The sequence below is a fragment of the Phaethon lepturus genome, unplaced genomic scaffold (genome assembly GCF_000687285.1).
Source record: "Phaethon lepturus isolate BGI_N335 unplaced genomic scaffold, ASM68728v1 scaffold18070, whole genome shotgun sequence".
In the NCBI taxonomy this organism is placed as follows: domain Eukaryota; kingdom Metazoa; phylum Chordata; class Aves; order Phaethontiformes; family Phaethontidae; genus Phaethon; species Phaethon lepturus.
The window spans coordinates 1-19,262 of NW_010512787.1; the positions used below are offsets into that span (position 1 = coordinate 1).

A 19,262-nucleotide genomic window follows, 5' to 3' on the forward strand; every position below is an offset into this window, starting at 1 on the left:
CCTGTGGCTGTGTGCAAAACTGTCGTGATCTTGGAGCAACTTCGGCTGCGGACAGTTTGAGAGAGCAGCATCATCGCTTGCTCAGTGTCAAAGAGCAAAATTCGCTCTTGCAAATCAGCAGTGCTGAGTGCTGTTGCATCCTTTGTGTTTCTGAAATATTTTCTGTTTGTTTTTTTCTCTAGATGGCAGCTCTTCAGAGTCCTTTCTATGGAGATAAAATGAACCTGTTTTCTCTTTGCCAAAAAATAGAGCAATGTGACTACCCACCTCTCCCAGCTGAACATTATTCTGAAAAGGTAAATGGGGAGTGTTTTTGCAGGGCAGTGTGGTGGGGGTGCAGTGAGGTTCCTGCCCACGCAGGGGAGAGGGAACGCGGGAGGGAAAGCCCCCACGTTCCAGGTAGAATGGGGGATGGCCAGCGCGTCCTGGGCACCTTTATGGCTGGCAAAGGAAACTGTTGTCAGGATGTCTGACTACTGACAAGCTAAATGAAGCCAGAAAAGGAGATTTCTTAATGTGGGGAATATTTTGAAACTGAAAGTTTGTTATGCTGGAAAAAACCAACAGCGAACCGTGGGAAAGCCCTTTGCTTCCCTTCCCTTCCCTTACAATAACATACCATGAAACAGTGCTTCCGTTTTTGTTCATGAAGCTTTCAGTGTGTGACAAGGGGGGAAAGATTCTTTCTAAGACGGCGAGGGGAGGAAAGCTAGCTGCTTTAATGCAGTGAGCATGTATACAACAGCTGTACAGGGGCTTTTTAAAGTCTGGATTTTGTGCATACAAATGCGAGGGATGGCAAACAGTAGCTGAACTGGCGTATATGAAAAAATTGTCAGTGCGCATGCTTGCTCGGCAGCGTTTCACTTCAGCTGCAAACGTGTGTCGGTTTTGTTTGGGGCCTTTGGAATTGGGTTTTTAAATTCCCCCTAACCCCCCCCCCCAACCTAGACAAACCAGCTGGTTTTCCTTACCTCCTCATTCAGTTACAGTTGCCTTCTATTTGAAAGGAAATGGCTAATGTAATTTAAAAATCCTTTGGGGTTTTTCTTTTGTTTTATTCTACCTCAGAGTTCTGAGGAGCAACAGGCAGGATGCAGGGGAAATGCCATACGCAGGCGGCAGCGGCCGGTCTGGTCTCCACCCTGAGAGGGACCCTGCACCACACATTTTACTTAGTTTTTTACTTACGAAGTAACTCATGCAAAAAGATTATTTGGGAACTGTTCTGGTAAAGTGGATTTTTTTATTTCTGCCCCCCGTCCCAAGCTGCCGTAGCAGCGAGTCCCGGCTCTGTGCGTGCACGTTTGCTGTGCCGTTGTAGCATGCATTTCAGGATATGCCTGCTGGCAGCAAGAATTAGCGTAAGCTGACAGATGTGTTTCCTGTCTTTACAATTACTGTCTGTTTGCTTCCCTCTGGCAGTGCTAAAGAGTGTGTAGTGGAGTGATACAGTCCAGGGTGAGAAGGATGGTTTAAAGCTCAAAGGCGCCAGGTCCCAGAGAACTAGACTCCAGATGGTGTTCATGCACTATTAACAGAATGCTTGACGAAGTCTGAGGAGGGCTGTGCCTTTGGCTCTAGCTCATCTCGCTGCATTAGCTGCTGCTTCTGACTGAAACCGTGAAGAGCTTCAATTTTGTGAATATTAGAACATGACTCCACCATGAATGATACTTGGTTTAGTTCATACTTTTAAAGATTGGATTTTCAGATGCTTTTGGAGTGGGTAGCCAAAGGCAAAGGCGTGTGGGTGTCTTCCAGCAGCCGAGCTAGATAAACCATGCAGGCAGGATCGTTTCTTCTGAAAGGCTGGGAAATTAGAGGCAGCTGCCTGCACCAGAAAGAACTTGTTCTTCCCGCGGCTGGTGGGTGGGCAGTTATCTCGGTTTGGACGTATGCGTTTCCCTTCAAGAGTCTCCATTTTAGGTGGAAAGGGCAAGGTCTTTACAACCCGTCTAATATCGTCACTGCCGCAGGTTTGTGAGTGATGTGGGAAAGCAGTAAAGACTTTACATCCTCCTGCCTGAGGGCAGGGGTGAGGATTAGGCCATGCCATGCCACCGAAGCTTTCAGTGATGCTCCAGAGCCATCGGCATGTCTTTCCTTCACCTCAGTAATGTGGTCTCAAAGCGAAGCTTCAGCTGCAGGCTGACTGCTGATCGCATGAATATTTTAGTTGTTTTAGATGAACAAGGCAGAGCATTTATTGAAGAATGCCTGCTTTAATGGTGTTCCTTTTCAGTGATGTTCCTCTTCTCTGTAGCCTTTTGTGGCTAACCAGTCCAAATCCTCCCGTGATCAACTGGCGTGCTGCTCGTAGCAGGAGGAGGAGGAGCTGGGACTCCAGCCAGGATTAGTTTTCTATATCAGGAACAAATTTGCTAGTAATTGGAGATCCTGGTTGGCAGTGCTTATCAAGGCTTGGTCCACTGGTTCCCTGTAGATGATGGTGGAATGCCTGTGCTGTCCTGGTCATCGATAGACAAAACTTCCCGGGCTGTGTTTTCAGTGCTCTATTTACATGGGAGCACAGCTGCTGGTTCGACAAATTGTACTGATAGCACAGGCTCTGGTCAGAGAAACATTTTAATTTGTTTGTGGGTGTTCTGTGGTGGTCTGTCTGCTCAGGGCTGAGGTATGTGTTAAATCTTTGGGGTCTCAGCAGTTACAAAGGCAAAACCCCCCTGCCCTCAGATGAATTTTAAAAAAAAAAGTCAGCAGAGCCGTTACGAGTGGGCCAGGGCCAGGTGGTGGAGTTGGGTTTGCTCTGGAGATAGCCTGGCTCGGGGGTTTGTATCGCTCTCGGCGTGTACACGCACAGCGACAGGCAGGGTGGTTAGCAGTAACTGCATTACACCGTGCCCCTGCCTCCATCCTGCCTGCGCGTTCGCCACTCGGCCGCGTGCCGCCCTGCAGGAATCCCCGCAGAAACATGCGTCGCGCCCAGTGATAACTTGAAGCATGGGGCACTGCTCCATCCAGAGCTGAAAACCTCGCTTGGGTACATTCAGTAATGCAGCTGAAGCAGTGTGTTTGATAGCTGTATGGTCATGCTTTTAATTACCATTAAAATAATTGGCACTGTGGCTACTGGGAGGATGTGAGAAGATCAGAGGCTCAAGGCTGTTTCCCCCAGTGCCTCGGGGGTATGAGCAGCTTTCAATGTCTGTATAATTAAAAGCTACAATCTTTCATGTGCACAATAAAGAGGGTTGGGAGGTGGGGAGACTTCAGCCCTTCTGCATTTTATTTATTAAACATAATCAATGACCAGTCTCTCTTCTTCACAAAGGTTTTTAGGAAACACTGGTGTTTGACAGCTGTGCTCCAGTATCTTAAGATACACAAGCGCTGTTTATACTTCCTACATCAAAAACCTCGAACCGGCTTGTTACCAGGGATTGGTGTGGGAAGTGCAGTTGTGCAGGAGAGCTCTGTTCAGGACACGTTTTTAAACCCCTCCTGCTACTTCCTCCTTTCCTCAAAGTCCACTTTCACTGGCAAGTCCACCCCTGCCTGTCAGCTGTCAGATTTCTGGTAGTGATCTCATTTTTCCTTCCTTCATCCTCATCCTGCTTCTGCCGCTGGTGCCTCCCTCTGCCTGGCGCTGCTTCGCCGGGCCCTCCTGCGCTGAGCTCCCTTCCCCGCTCCTCCGGCCTGCCGCCTGACGATACTGGTCATCTCTGCTGTGGTTCTCTGAAGTGAATCAAAAATCCCCCAGGAAAAAGGTTTTTTAAAAAAAAAAGGGGGCAAGAAATTCCCAGTGTCAGGAGTAACAGCTCGGAGGTGGTGGTTGCATGCTCTGTAGAGGCACACTGAGCTGGGAACCCCTGGGAACCCCCCTAGAACTAGTAGGAACCTCTACTAGCGCATTCTAAATGATGATGTAAAATCCACTGGGTTGTATGGAAGATTTAAATATTCAGTACTGAAGATTTGGTGGAAAAGGTTCTTCCTGGTCCTTTTGTAGGGTGGGGGGACACGGGCCGGGATGGACATGTGCCTGCAATCTGCCCAGGAACGTCTGCACAAGGGAGGTTCCCAGCTCCTGTCCTGGATTCCAGTGGTCGGACGAATACCCCCGTACCCTTTTCCAGTAAGAAATCACAGATGCACTCACGTTTCGTGCCCGTCTTCCTGTCTTTCAGCTGCGGGAGCTGGTCAGCATGTGCATATACCCCGATCCAGATCAAAGACCTGACATTGGTTACGTGCACCAAATAGCAAAACAAATGCATGTTTGGACCTCCAGCACATGAACCATCGGCGAACGCTCTCAAGAAGCCAGCACAGCTTAGTCTTACTTGAATTTTTTTTCTCGGATGAAACCGACTGGTGCCTGGTCACACAAGCGAGAGGGCTGAGCACTCGTAGCAAGGTGCTCCATTATTTCTGCAGGTTATTTGACAAGGACTCTTACAAGGTGGTCATGCTTTAAAGTGAAGATTCTGTGAGGTATTGCAAGTGATTTTTTTTTTTTTTTTTTTTTTAAGGCAAGTAACATGTACAGATGTAGATCATTTAAGGGTCCTTTCTTAAAACTGTCATGTGTAATCTAGGATAGATGATATTAATGAGGGTGTTGGAGCGTTTGACACACCCCTTCTATCTTAACTGTAATGTGAAGTATTGAAATAATTCCTTCAGTGAAATCACTTTATACTAATGTAAGAATTACAGTAGATTGTGTAATTTGTATAACTGCTACTTTGCCTCTTCTGCAAATGGTTAATAGCAAATTCAGTTTTTACTTATCTTTTAAAGCAGCCATTTATGTGTTTTTGTTAATTCCCTCCTCTTCACACGTAGAAACTGGGAAGGGTTAGGGGGTGGGAAACACATTTGTTTCAAGATTTCTTTTTTTTAATTGAAAATTTAGAGTGAGTATTTTGCTGATGCATTTATCTGTTAACTTGGCTACAGCCAATGAGGTGAGTTAAGCATGTACCTGGGGAAAAAAGAAGAAAAACATGCCAAACAAAGCCAAACCAAGCAGTGCTTCTGCAAATATCTTTAAACTTATTTTCCCATTTGGCATGAGTCTTTTTAGACTACAAGTTCTTGTTAAAAACCAGTGTTTATCTAAACCAACTAGATTTTGGTGAAGACACTTTTACACGTTCAGTAGTACGTTAGGTACTGTAGGTAAAACTTAAGCAAAGCAGTGTGTTGAACACTTTGAAAATTTTTTACAAAGTAAGTAAAATGCTTTGTGTATCTAATTCTACATAAGGATCAGCCCCCGTCTAGTTAACTGTGAAAGCTAATTTACAGAATGTGAATTTTTATAAAATCTCAACCTGATTTGAAGGAGTCATCTTCTTTAACTACATGAAAAATTTCAGCCAACTAAATTCATTCATTGAATCAATGATTTGTTTCATTACTGTCGATGAAAAATATTCACTGCTTTAGGAACAAACGTGGATTCACGTTCAAGTGTTTCCATTTCATTTGCCTGTTCAGAGGAGCGGGGCTGCACTTAACGCTCTCGAGGACGACAGCGGGGAAATGAGTAAGCCTGTACTGTTTCAGCGCTGCTTCCATGTGTGACGGTGGCTAATGCCAAAATGTAGATTTGTGTGTGACAGTTCAAATGCAGCCTGTGCCTGTTTTTTGTTTTCTTTTTCTTAAGAAGAGAAGCATACAATCCTTAATTTTTTTGAAATAAGATTAGGGTTAGAGGGTTACCTACATATATATGCTTTAGTGGATTTTTTTTAACCTGATTTGCTCTACGTAAAGGAAAACTGCAGTGCCATCTTCAGCTACTTTCCATCAAATTTCAAAATATTTATACAAAGTAGCAAAGAAAAGCTATTAATTGCTGTGAATAATGTTGGTATCATTAATGCAAGATGCCATTTTATTGAGTCTTCTCAGCAGAAATTTGAGCCTGCTGCTCTCATGAGAGACTTGCGAAATTCAAATCAGCATGAGAATAGAGTGGAGGCACCGAATTGCTTCCAATGTTCCCATGCTAACTTGTTTAATTTATACCCGGCTTCTTTAGCAATTCTTAGATTTAAGACTGAAGACTGTCACTTCTACACCGCAGCTTTCCTTTAAGCCCTGGTGGCAGCTACACATTGAGAGGGATGGTTGTGCTGCGCCTCGCTTGGTGTAACACGGAAAAGGATCTTTTGGCTTCCAGGGAAGCTCAGCTTAAATTGGAGTATCTTGAGAAGTCTGGTCACTTTCTTGCTACATAAAATTTATTAGTGCTTGTAAGTAAATGTATTTCAAAAGGTAATTTTTTTGCAATTGTGCATTTTTAGATAAATAAAAAATGATTTACAAAATAAACACACACCTTTGTTTAAAAAAAAAAGTCTAGTATTAAGGAACACATTAAAAAAACCCAAAAACAACACACAATGAAAATGGGCCTAAACATGTGTGAAACTGTTCCTAACAGGTCTCATATGTAGCTACTTTTCCAGAAAAGGAGTGAATGGACTACACAAACCGTACCAGTTGTCCCAGCAAAAACTGATGTATGACCATCTTTACCTTCTATGTTGCGGCACAGCTAAAGCTGTTTTTTCTGGATGGCTGTTGCAGGATTAAGGACTGGTGCCAGTTAATCTTTTGAAACTGACTGCAGGTGGTACACCTTCCCTTTTGACTAAATGAGAAAATAATTCTGCAGGTGGAGTTTCTGCTAGTTTTACTCTTGCTCTTTTGTTCCTAGAGTGAAGTAAAAAAACCCAAACCTGGCTGTTGTATTTATTTAGTGGTTTTTCTGCCCCAAATGACAGTACACTGCTCAGTATCCGCTCCAAGAGCCCAGTGCTCTTTCACATGATAATACAGATCTTTCAGGGTGAAGTCCAACTCCCTTTCACAGCCTGGAACACTAAAAGGAATGTGTGTGGGCAAGATGCTGCAGTTCTGTCCTGCAGGAGCCTCACCTTTTCAACAGTGTAAGAAGGGAAAAAGCATCAAAAGAAATCAGCACTACATAAAAACACTGATTAGGAGAATGGTCAGAACCCTCTTTATTCTGCATCAGCTGCACGCTTCCCTTAGGCTTCTAAGCACAACTAGTGCTGGTCTCCTATGACACAGATGGTTCAGGACGTGTCCATGGTTTGCACAGTCTCATCTACCACCTCAATCTCCAGGAGTGCTACATTTTCTGTGAGAACAGCAGTAGTTCCTTTTTCACACTTGTATCTGCCATACCTGTTAAAGAAATAGGTGAAAATTACGCTGGAAGATGGTCCTTCATAGGAGAACTCTCATTTAAGATTTTAGAACTAATCAGCTTTCTCTCAAAGTTTCTTATAAAAGTCCAAAGTAAGTAAAGGAACTGTGCTTACTGTAAAATCTAAATTGGCTGCAGTAACTGAAAAAGTTTCAGATAAACTAGCATTTTTAGGAAACACAGTCTTTAAAAAAAAATTACTAAGTAACTGGCAGGGCTGCTTTACAGAAATAGTAAGTGGGATCTCATTGTAGTGTAGGACACTCTTGCTGTGTACCCTCACTCAAAGAACAAACTCTTTTTTTGCAACTCTAAAATAATTTTATGAATGTATTAGCTTTGGATTAGCTATATGGTAAGAAAGCCAAAAGCCCTGTAACAGCAGCAGTGCAATTCTTTGGGGCTTTGGCCATAGTGTTTGCATTAAAAAGAAGGGGAAAAGCAATTTCTTTAAACTCTGCTCTTGGCAGTGGACTGAAAAGTTGCACAACTTGTTACATATAAAAGTATATATTGCAAAATCCTTTAGCTGCCTGAGGGGGCTGTGATTTCACCCATTAGGCAACATAGTTCACCAAGCAATGTAGCTGAGTGTTTAGGAGTAAAATTTGCCGGCTCCTCTACCACTCAAGCTTTGCTCACTTCAGAATTTCATCACCTTTGTATCCTGAACATTAGCAGTATGACAAGACCACATGATACATACTTAAATGTAACCTTGTTCCCCAAGAGTTCCCTACTTGAATGTTTATGACAAAATTTAAGGAAACAAGAATAATGTCAGCTTTGTGAAGGATGTAGAGTACAGCCTCATGCGCTATGCAGCAGGCATTCTGTGTGCTTTAAGGAAATGAACAGAGAGAACTGTAAAATGGGGGGGGCTGTACAGAAATCTGTCTTTTTGACAGGGCTTGCCAAATGCCAGAGCTGGGGAAAAAGAAAGCACAAGTTTCTACATAGTGGCAATGACTGAGAGAGGACTGATTGATTACAAAAGCCTGGATGTTTACATGCATTTTGTAGTTTACATGAAATGAAATTGGACTCAAATTAGTCCAACTACAAAAAACTACCAGCTTGCAATTGCTGTATTTTAGCTATTAACTGTCACAGTATACTTTGGACAATTTTGAGGAAACTAGTGGTCAAAACAATACCTGTGTTGTCTTAAAAATCCTGCATAAGGCATGTTTTCCAGCCACTAGCTAGAAAGGGCCTCTGGAAATAGAGTAAACCACAGCCTGATTCTCACAGGCTGCAGTTGCGGCATTTCGGGGTTTGGTCTTGTCCTGCAGCAAGTTCATGTACAGGGACTAGTGCCGGCTGCACCGCCCCATACTGCTTTTCAATTCCGCACACAAAGGGCAGTGATAGCACTGGGCTTTCTTACACAAATGTCAGCGAGAACGTAGCAGAACAAAGCTGTGTTGCTACCTGACAGGGAAAGAAACCCAAGTATCTGCTCCCTCACACATGTGAAACTTTGTCAAACTGCCTGAACCTCAAGGCTGCCTCTTGGCCTGTGAAGTGGCAGCAGGTAAGCAACATGTTGTCTCCTTCACACAGCTGTACGTGCCAGTGGCAGCTCTGTTCAACTGCAGATGCAGCTAAATAAGAAAACAAAATTTGTGGCTGTAATTCATCTACAAGATTACTATCTTGTAATTACAATCTACAAGATTACTCTGACAAAAATTAGCGTTACAGAAAATACGAATTGCTGGAAAGAGCCTGGATAAGGCACCGCTTCAGAAATACTAACCTGTCCCCCTTTCTGTTGGCCACATCATACGGACGGAGAAAATCAAGCTTGTTCTTGCTTATAACACAGATATCTATGTTACTGCCGGAGCCCAGATCGTTGTATATGCCAGCTGCAATGGCATCTCGCACAAGCTGTTTGGCTTCCTCTTCCTGGAAAAGTTAAAAAAGCCATCACTGCCCAAGTGCTGGCATTTCACAGAAATGTTTGTCCATGTGACAGTGGAAGCTGTGAGCTCTCAGAACAATGAGACACCAGCACCTTTTTAATCACCCAAGAACTGCAGAGCATTAACAGAGCTGAACAGTGGGACTACTGCTGGGGAGGGGCAGCCTTTTATCCCGCTCATCAGCCAGCCCCCACAGCTGACCAGACAGTCAAGGAAGCAAAATTCAGATTTCTCTCGTAATCAATGGAGGAAATAAATTTTATGATTTTTTATCTTCCAGGCTTTTGTGCACACGTACATTACAAGTTCCCTGTAGTGCCCTCTGTGTAACAGCTGCATACAAATTAGAGACTCTTACTAGTTTAGTTACAAGACTTCCCCAGGTAGAGACTATTTAATCATCCTCTGTAGTACCAAAATTATTTCTATGATTTTGTAACATCGCTTATTCAGCTCATCTTAATAGTAACTGTGCTGTACAACAGCCTGACTCTGTACCGAACTGTAGCTGGCTAATATTTTTAATTCCAGTCCTGAACACCAAGTGCAGAGAATTTAAAAGAAACCTGCTGAAAATACTGGTTAAACTAGGTACCTCTGTCAAAATACTGCAATTTGTGGTTAAGTTCTTACCATTTAAGTGAAAAGGGAAGAAAAATACAGGAAATTTGCTAGTTTCTTTTCTGCAGTACACTTCAGAAATTCCACAGGTAACTAAAGCAAAATATATATTTAATATAGTCCATTTACTGCATACTGTATTTGTGTATTTCTAAATCACTATACAACTAGTAGAACTGTATTTGCAACAAAACTAGAATAGAAGACTAGAACAGGAAATAAAGCTCACCGTTTTTATTGCTTCTGAAAGCATGCACTAATCCTGCAAAAGTCGTAACATTTGCTTTCTTACAGGTTTTGTATATCTACTTTCTTTTAAAAGGGCAAACATGCCACTGCTGAAATACACATGCTGCACCTGACCGCGAGCAATCCACTCGGATTTAGCCTGGAACAGAGTGCAATAGTGTCTGCATTACACACACACAAGTAACATTCAGATGAGTGTCGTCTTTTACAAGGAAACACTTCCAGTTCATCAAACTCTCCAGTAAAATACTACAGCAGATCTGTAATCACCTTCGTTCCCCACGCCCCAGAGAAATATGCCTGGATGGTGCTGCTGTGGAGGCCTCAGAAGCAGGGGTGCGGGTACCCGGCAGCACTACTGGAGGCTACTGCAGCTGCGCTGGCTCCCTCTGCAGCTCCCGGGCAGGGCCCGTCTTTGTCTCAGTGGCAGCTCATTGAAAAGTCACAGATCAGAGCCGGTGCTATTAGAAATAACCTGATACAGCCAGGAAACCCATACTTTCGCACCGTGACTGAAGATGGTGAGCATGAAGAAATGTTGCAAAGCAACTTTCTTGATGTATCATTTTAAATCTTGTAAAATCCAGGTACAGGCATCTGTTCTCAGCATCTGCCTGTCCTTATGACAAAAGATACGCTACCACCTGGCACAGCCCTACGATTCCACACAGGGGTCACATCCTCTGTCCGGCACCTCTTCCCAGGGCACTGTTATTGCTTGCTAAGAGAAACAAAACCAGCGAGGACATGTCCTGCACCCTCAGCTCCACCAAAGCCTGTAGAGAGCAAGTGCTAGTGCTCCAGGCAGCTGGCAAAAGTGTCAGAATGCAAGGAAAACTGATTGTGTCTGTATAAACACACACACACACAATCTTTAATCTTTTCAGTAGCTCAAGTACATAGCAGAGAGCTATGTTTTTTCTCAAATTTTTCTCAAAGGTATATAAGGAACAAACTTGAAAACCATGACTAGAGCAGGCCTGTTCAGTAAAGAAAGAATAAGGCTGAAACACATCTCTGAAGACAGAACTGTGGACTGTTTTCTCCTCATGGCAGTTGCTGCCCAGCAAGCCCAACATGATCATAACCGAAGGCTAAGTTTACCATGATCACTCATCATTGTTTTGCTTGTGTTTCACACCTTCGGAAAATCTTCATCATGAATGGAAGAGCAACTACTCAATTCCAATTTTGATACATGCAGCTTTTTAAAATTTGCTTCATTTTAAAGGCCTTAGTGTCTCTGCCAGTATCCTGCCACGTGAAGATGATGATGCTAAGATCCACAGCCCGCTCCGAGAACGTCTCCGATTCAGACAGCAGCTGCACAAGCCCCAGTGTACAAGTACAGCTGAAGAGGAGCCCAAAATTAGCTCAGCGACAATTGCGTCTGCTCCCAGTGCATACTTCGCATTCTCCGATGGCCCTCTATAAAAGAGCTTGTTAATAACAGCATTCCTATTCTAACAGCTTCATTAAGGTATTGACCAGGAAGGGGGCATTTTTTTCAGTAAACTATAGAAATAGCATAAATTCTTATTTCACTCCCAATTTTATTAGTCTTACAATTTTTTTTAAATTGAACTACACTTTCTACCAAGCTGACTAGAACAAACCAGCCATGCTGTAAAAATAATTCCTGTACCTGTCTTCAGTCTTTTTGTTAATAAAAGCAAGTATTTCCTCATTCAACCGACAGAAGACTACTTTCACTGATTTGTTGCATGCTAAGGGTATTATAGTACTACATTAAAAGTAACTATACTAAAATAAAACAAAGAAGTATCCATAGATATGTTTTAAAAATTAAATAGTAGCAAAACCAGAATAATTTTAAGCTATTACATCTTAGGAAAACTAAAGCAGATTGGTGGACATTTGTTCCACTCACCCTTTTAATTTTGTCTTTTTTTTTTAGACAATGTAAATTTACTTTTCTTAAAAAAATGTACTTTTTAAAGTGTACTCTATCAAATAGTTCTAAAAATATCCTGTAGTCAGTAGAGCTCAGTTGTAACTGCACTAAGCCATCCACTACACTACGAGAAAGTCTAAAATGTAATCTCGGCTCTTTCATCTGATACAGTGCAGGCTAGCTCATGAACCTGGAATAATTTTAATTTTAGAAAACCCTGTCTCGGTGCTGTTTGCCCCTCCTCCTCTTTTCATCATTTCGAAAGATGACCAGAACAGCCACAAGGAAAAAAAACCCACAACATTCCTTAACAGAGATCCTGCACACGAAGTTCTAGCAAGGACTGCTGGTTTACAGTCAGAAAATAGGGGGTTATCATGGAAAGTGCTGACAGAGTCTTAAGTACAGGGGCATGAATGAGCCACTATAATAATTAATCTTAAAAAACCCTAAAAGTTCAGAATATATAAAAGGAGCACTTCCTACTTCATGGTTGCAAAGACCAAGCTAACTGGGAATACCATTCTCTCGGGTCCACACTGCTTCTTAAATGAGATTACAGCAAGAGTGATGTACTGCAATGCAAGCCAGCGGTGACAAGCAGCACTTTATAGAGCTATCTGTTCGTCTCCATCGCTACCTCACACAATGTGTCCCAGGGCTCCAATGTGCGACTCCATTTACCACTACATGACAAATGGGCAGCGCTTGCAAGAGGCGCAAAGAGGTCCAGCTCAGCCGTGTAACGGTCACCACAGATGTACCGAAGTGCTGGGGCGGGGGGAAACAGACCCCCGAGTTCATTAAAGTGACCAGTAATGGATCTTTCAAAACGTGTCTTAGGAATAGTACAGTAAAGGCTAAAATAAATAACTCAGCATGGAAGGCTAATCTGAAATGGTATTTGATAAATTATTTATAACACAGACAATTGTCTGCATTTAATATTGGAGCTACTGGTAGCATCTTTAAAAGATGATTTATGTGTTGTAATGCCATTAAGCTTTATATGGGCCCACTGCTAGCTATAAAGTCTGCTGAGATTTAGAGAATGAGTTTTAAACTGTCACTGCAACATCATAGTAGATAGAGACTGTATTAAATCTTTACTTTAAACCTGTTATCTAGAGAGTTGCATTTTGTAGACACTCAAGAACTGATAGATTACCTCTCTACAGCTGCTATGGTACAAGTCCCAAACAGCACCAATAAGGAACTTTTACACATTATTCTTGTATATGACTTGAATCAAGTTTCTCTTCTCACTTAGGCAATTTCCAGATTTCAAATGCTACCGAAGTAAAAAAGAAGAGAGACTTTCCCACCCAAGATGGGCATATTTCTACATCATATTAATACTATCTTTACTAACAGCTTTTAAACAAGTTTATCATTATGCCTCCAGCAGTAAAGGGAGAAGCTGGAACAGCTTTCGAAGTATTTTTTCCTCAACATTTTGTAACCTCACAAGCAAGTTGAACAGGAGAGGTCTTTTCCAGATTTAAAAACTGTACAAAAAGGATTTTTTTTTAATTCTTACCGAAGTTAAATTAATACCTTCTGCAGGTCACTGGTATCCTGTTAGATATGCAATACGTAGTGCAGTTCTCCAATAACAAGTCTTAGACTTATTCTGGAGACTTTCAAATAAGAATTTGAAATACAGTACACAGTGCATATTAGTATAGGATGAATGAGATAGTGTGTAACAATATTTGCAAAAATAAATTTCAAACATTTATCACAACTGTCTTAAAACAATGAAAATTGTTCAAATTATAGTGTAAAAAGTCAATCCTATTTAAAGTAAGAATCCACAAGACTCACATGGGAAGAGGAGGAAAAAAAAATCAGAAGCTTCAGGAAGAACAATGATTAAAAAAAAAAATCTATAAAGGATTGTTGGGAATTTGGGGCTAGGAAAGTGATACCTCTTGAAGGACATAAGCACCTACAGAAACATAATTAGACTTTGGAAGAGTAAATCAGCACACTGCAACATGTGAGAGGACGTGGAAGTCTGCCTGTTGGGAGAAGCTGTGGTAGAGATCAATATGTAACTGGAAGCAATGCTAAAATCTGCTGGCTACGTCCAAAGAGATAACAAAACTGAGAAGCAAAGTATGTCGTGTTTTTCTTGTAAGGGGAGGTTGAAAGACTCCATTAGTGAGAATGAATTTGTTTTGGCTACCTTTTGAAGCTGGAAAGGGGCTGGCACATGTGATTTAAACCACTCAGGTTTAACAAGTCTTCAGCAAAAAAAAAGTACACATTTCAAGTAGTACTTCATCAGCAGATGAATGACAGCTTGTCTCGTAATCTTTTTTTTTTTTAATAGACCTATGCTACAATCAAAATGTTTTGCTTCTTTCATCTTTGATCAGGTGAATGAAATTTAGAAGTACCCAGTCTTTCTAGCTCTTCCCCCACCCTTCTTCCTCCACCATCTTTTGTTAGTGCTCTAAAAAGTCACAGAAGTTAGAAGCAGAATGCTGAGATCTAACAATCCAAACAATGCAAAACAGGCTATTAAAATGGATGTACATGATTAATATGTAGGATCAGAATTCCACATCACAGAAAACGGGATTAAACTGACATGCCAAATGACCACAGCACAAAGAAACATTTACAAGGTAGAAACTGCAAGTATAAAAAAATGAAAGCAATGATCGCATCAAAGGCAAAGGGGTTATGAAAATCAGGATCTGTAAGAATAGCAGCATCTGGGAGACATAGAGCAGTACAACACAACAATGGGTCCTAGGAACAACCACCAGTTTGTGTATTAAGAAGAATGAGTAGAAATTACTACAATATTCCCAGCATGTGATGAAAAAATTAAGGTATCTAAAACTATGCCCTGTAAGAGGTATAAAGATGGCATTGCCTCCATTCTGCTGAATTTCAACCATACACTATTGGATTCATCTACACTCTGAAGAAAACACTTAAATCTAAAGAAAAATATGCCTTCAGGTATCTATACAGGTTTATTTAGTTTTACGGAACAGCTGTTAAAGACCAAGATAAACAGAAATTGAGTAGTTTTTAGAAAAAAATGGAGTGTGTGTGAAATAACTATTATTTTGTGTGTTAAACAGCTAAGTTATTTTAAATCAAGGTAATGTGTATCATGTTATTTTCCAGTTCTGTTTCCACAGCCTTATTTAACAAGAAACTGAAATGCTCCAAATTCTGAAACATTACTTTCATTCACTTGCAGGAAGCCAAGTGAATGACTCAATATTTGCACAAACAGAGTCAAGGACTCGAAGACTATTAAATATGATTAGAATTTTCTCTCCAGAATACATCCTGTTCAAAAACTGTGGAACACACCTTCTGTTTGGAAAGGTAACTTTAAATAAATTTGTCTAACTTCTCTGAAGTTTTCAAAGCTGGACTTCTATTTGAAAGAAAGAAAAAGCAGCACAGACCAGTTTGTTACATGCGTTCCTGTATTTTCTTCTGCTACTGTACTACTTAGCCTGTTCATCACTTGGCTCCTTCTCAAATTCAAGGTCTACAGAGCCTGTCTGTGCCACCATCACCAACGCAATACATTAGATGACAAAACCCCAACTTACTTAAATCCCTGGATTATGAACACATCAGGGTTAAAGTGCCGCCTACATTTCACAAGAAAAATACAGAATAATTAGTTTTGTTAGGAAGTAGCAATCTTCAGCACAAATACTGCACGGGCAGGAAATTATGCAAAAAAGCAAGCAGAGCACAGCACTGACCTAGCAGTCTTGCTAGAACTCAGCAGTTTGAATTTTTACACAAATGCACCTACATTCATTCATTAATAGACCACAGATCAGGTAATTCTGTGCTGCACTTCATGTCAGTTTTGTTATAATATGTTAGTTAGAAAAATAAACATTCACTATTTTCTACTAAGAACTTTTCAAATAAAATGTGCCTTCGTCCCTAATTATTATACTCAGTGATTACAGTTTTTTCATGTTCTGATGGTAGACGCCTGCAAGCCCAGACTCATCACCACCTCCCCCTTTCTGATACCGTACACCACAAGTATAATAAACCATGTTAATATTTCATACCAGCGTGAAATATGCTGGAGTATCAATTCAACATCTGCTGTCTTTAGGGTACTGGCGTCCCGCAGAGACACTTTCAATTTGTAATTGAGTTCTATACTGAATTAATCAGCAGTTTATCTTTTTTAGTAAAATAATGTCTTCCCCACTAACCTGGATTTACATTAACAATTTATGCCAAATTACCTGCCAAGGCAAGGAACTTATATGCTTCGGAACTACTATTCAATAACATTAGTTCCCATATGTCATTCCTTACATGAAGATTAGTACAATGCATATTTCCAATGGTACAGAATTAAATTACAAGCTCCTCTCACACCTACGGGATTTCTTTTAACACTATTTCCATATTTCAAACTAAGAACAAATATGAAAATTCATCTAGTATCACTTCCTATGTCTGGGCGAAGTTCATGTTTCTTTAGGGAACTGATTCTCAAAATAAAATGAACTTGCTCAACAGAGCTCTAAATTCTGCCAGGCTGCAAGTTCTACTCTGACGGCACAATATCCTCAATTTTCTGTACAGCTGCATTGCCATACAGTAACATACTGAACCTTAGCCACCAGGAAGTAGCCAGAAGTTAAAACCATGCAAAAGATGACAATTAAAATTACTATTTATTATTACTGCATATAAAAGAATTCATATCCAGCAATAACATGTCTGTCTTCAAATAAAGCAAGTCTCTGATCATATGACTGACTTTACCTCTGAAAAAAAAAAGGATGGAAGGGAATGAAGATCAACATTTTATTTGGAAAAAGAAGTCTTGGGCCTTCTGGTAATTTTTCCTTCCTAATACACCAAAATGCTCCGTAAAGCCCATTGGCTGGGCAGGAGCCTCCCCTGACAGCCCAGGCTGACTCCCACCCTCCGCCCCATTCCCATTCACTCCTCCCTGCCCAGGCGGAAATTGCACTCTGCCTCCACAGCCCTCGCCGCAGGAGCGGCACTCGGGCTTCGTGCCATGTGAAATATTTTCCAGTATGTTTTGCCTGTGTTCTGCAGTTATGGGAGATACACAAACTGAAACAATTTAAACTGGAACACCTGCTCCTGAGAAATGCATCAAAAATAATTACCTGTCCTACACCTACCCTGTGCGCTGAAATGATCTCTTAACATGGAGCCCTGCTTCCGACTGGCTTGTCTACATTATGACACCCAAAGTTTAAGTGTTACTTTCATAAAGGTGAAGAAACTGTTGCTCTTTGTCATGCAGCAAGGCCCAATTTAAACTAAGGCAATATTTATTACCCTCCACATAGTCTGTAAACACAAAACTAGAAGAAGGTGCCACTGGGCATCACAGGTAACTCAGACTGATACTGCTCGCAGCTTCCCACCTGATTTCTGCACTGAAATTGTGCTTTGATGTATTCAAAAAGCACACCTCAAAACACTGCTCCAGTAATCCTAGCCATTCCAGAGCACAGCTAGCTAGCACATTTTAAATCAGCCTCATATTTCCCGTTTAATGTTAGTTCCACAAAGGAAATCAATCCAAGGCACAATTCTGTGAAAGAAGATGAGAACAGCACTAACTGTCCAATGCGTCAAGCAGAAACCAGGTTACCATAGAATAATTTTAATCTAATCTAAAAATAAGAAACAGCATGATAAGCCTCTATTTTCTGGATGTCTGTCTGCACTAACACCTGATACTTACCCAGAGAAATTCAAGGCTCTGAAGGAGACAACAATACAGGTATGTAGGGAAAGCATGAAATGTGTATCGCCATGAGCTCTGCCAGAAAAGGCAGTGAAGATATGCCACTAGCAGTCTCAGTTATTGTCACTGGGTAATGAAATAAACAGATACACAGAGCACATAAATACTAAGTACTTATTTTTGTTCACAGAATCAGATTATTCCCCCCCCTCCCCCATTTACTTAATCTCTGTGTTTGACACCAACAGGGGTTCAAGTATCTCAGGCAGGCTCTCCAGCTTAACTCTGATAGTCTGGCTTGATCTCTATTGTCTGCTGTCTGAGTTCAGCCGACAAACCTCCCAGCAAGTGGTCACCTTCCTATGGAGTCATTAAACCTCTGAATGTCAGCTGGTGGGATTAGCCTGCAGACTTCCACACCTGAGCCCTACGGCAGGGACACAGGCATTTTGATCACCATCACTAATGAATACAGAATTCATATGCAGCTTGTCATTGCTCTTGAGCCTCGAATCACACAGATGCAGGCTAAATAAGACTGATGAGACAACTATTGTTGAAGATTAGAGTTTTGACGGTTTCCAAAAATAGCTTAGTATTATTGTCAGTAGTTAATAAACAAAAATAATACCACCATATTGAGGGACAGTAGGAAATATGAGCAGAGAAACATTTGAATGATCTGTATGGCAGCTGTTTAAAAACAGAAGCAAGCAACATGTTTTTGTAATATTTTGTAGCTATGCCTGGTCTATTTATTTACAGAAAAAGAGGTACACAGTGAAAGTTGAATTTAGGCTACTTTCCACTTTGATACAGCAAAGACCTTCCGCACACAGCAAGCATCCAGAGGAAGGCATTCTTTATACCTCAGCTTCCTCACCCTGGGTATACGGGGCTGCTCAAAAGTACCTCAAAAATCAGTGGCAAAGCCAGAAACAAAACTGTGGACCAGAAGAGCCCAAGTCTACACATTTTGCAGCTTCCAGTCCTCTTCCTTCCTATAATTTCTTTGTGAACACACCTACGCTGACAGCTGCAACGATTAACTGAAAAAGGTTACTACCTCCAACTGCTGTCTGCCCATCATTTCTCCTTTCACAGGATTACCCCATTCTGCCAGCCAAATTGCTCATGAGATTGTTCCCTAACCCATGCTTGTCAAAACCAAAGTAGTTAGCAAAAGTCATCACTGCGGAATGACCACAAAAGCAAACCTGGCCAGCAGGTGAAGGAGTGCAAATCTCTGGTAGGAGAGCAAGACCTAGTTTTTCAGACAGCATAGCTGCTGCAGGAGGGTAAGTGCCTATGCACCAAGTAGAACATAGTCAAAACAGCCCCCTCTTATTTTTAATCTGTTCCTACCCTTCCAGAGTCTTTTTGTTTTCATTCAGTACCACTTGATTCCCTGCCACACTAAAAAAAAAGTGGTATAATAAATGACTGTAAATATAATCTCACATTTTTGGGGAGATCTACTTTAGAAATAGTTATTAAATATCTGTCAGACTACCTCCTTCCATTTTTCCCACCTATTCTGTGCCCCTGAACTCATTACACAAAAGATTTACCTCCTTTTCCCTA

At 41.3% G+C, this 19,262-nt stretch overlaps 1 protein-coding gene across 1 annotated transcript in view; it reads right to left on the reverse strand.

Annotated features, from left to right (window-relative positions):
• Nucleotides 1-7,043: 7,043 nt before the first annotated feature.
• The window catches only part of PSMB7 (proteasome (prosome, macropain) subunit, beta type, 7), a gene marked incomplete at its 5' end in the record, with an annotated part of 26,105 nt that continues 13,886 nt past the window's right edge, over nucleotides 7,044-19,262 (reverse strand). Inside the window, 2 exons of the mRNA XM_010288189.1 lie at nucleotides 7,044-7,191; nucleotides 8,976-9,127. Of these exons, the coding sequence (XP_010286491.1) occupies nucleotides 7,080-7,191; nucleotides 8,976-9,127 (264 nt within the window). The remainder of the gene's footprint in view (nucleotides 7,192-8,975; nucleotides 9,128-19,262) is intronic.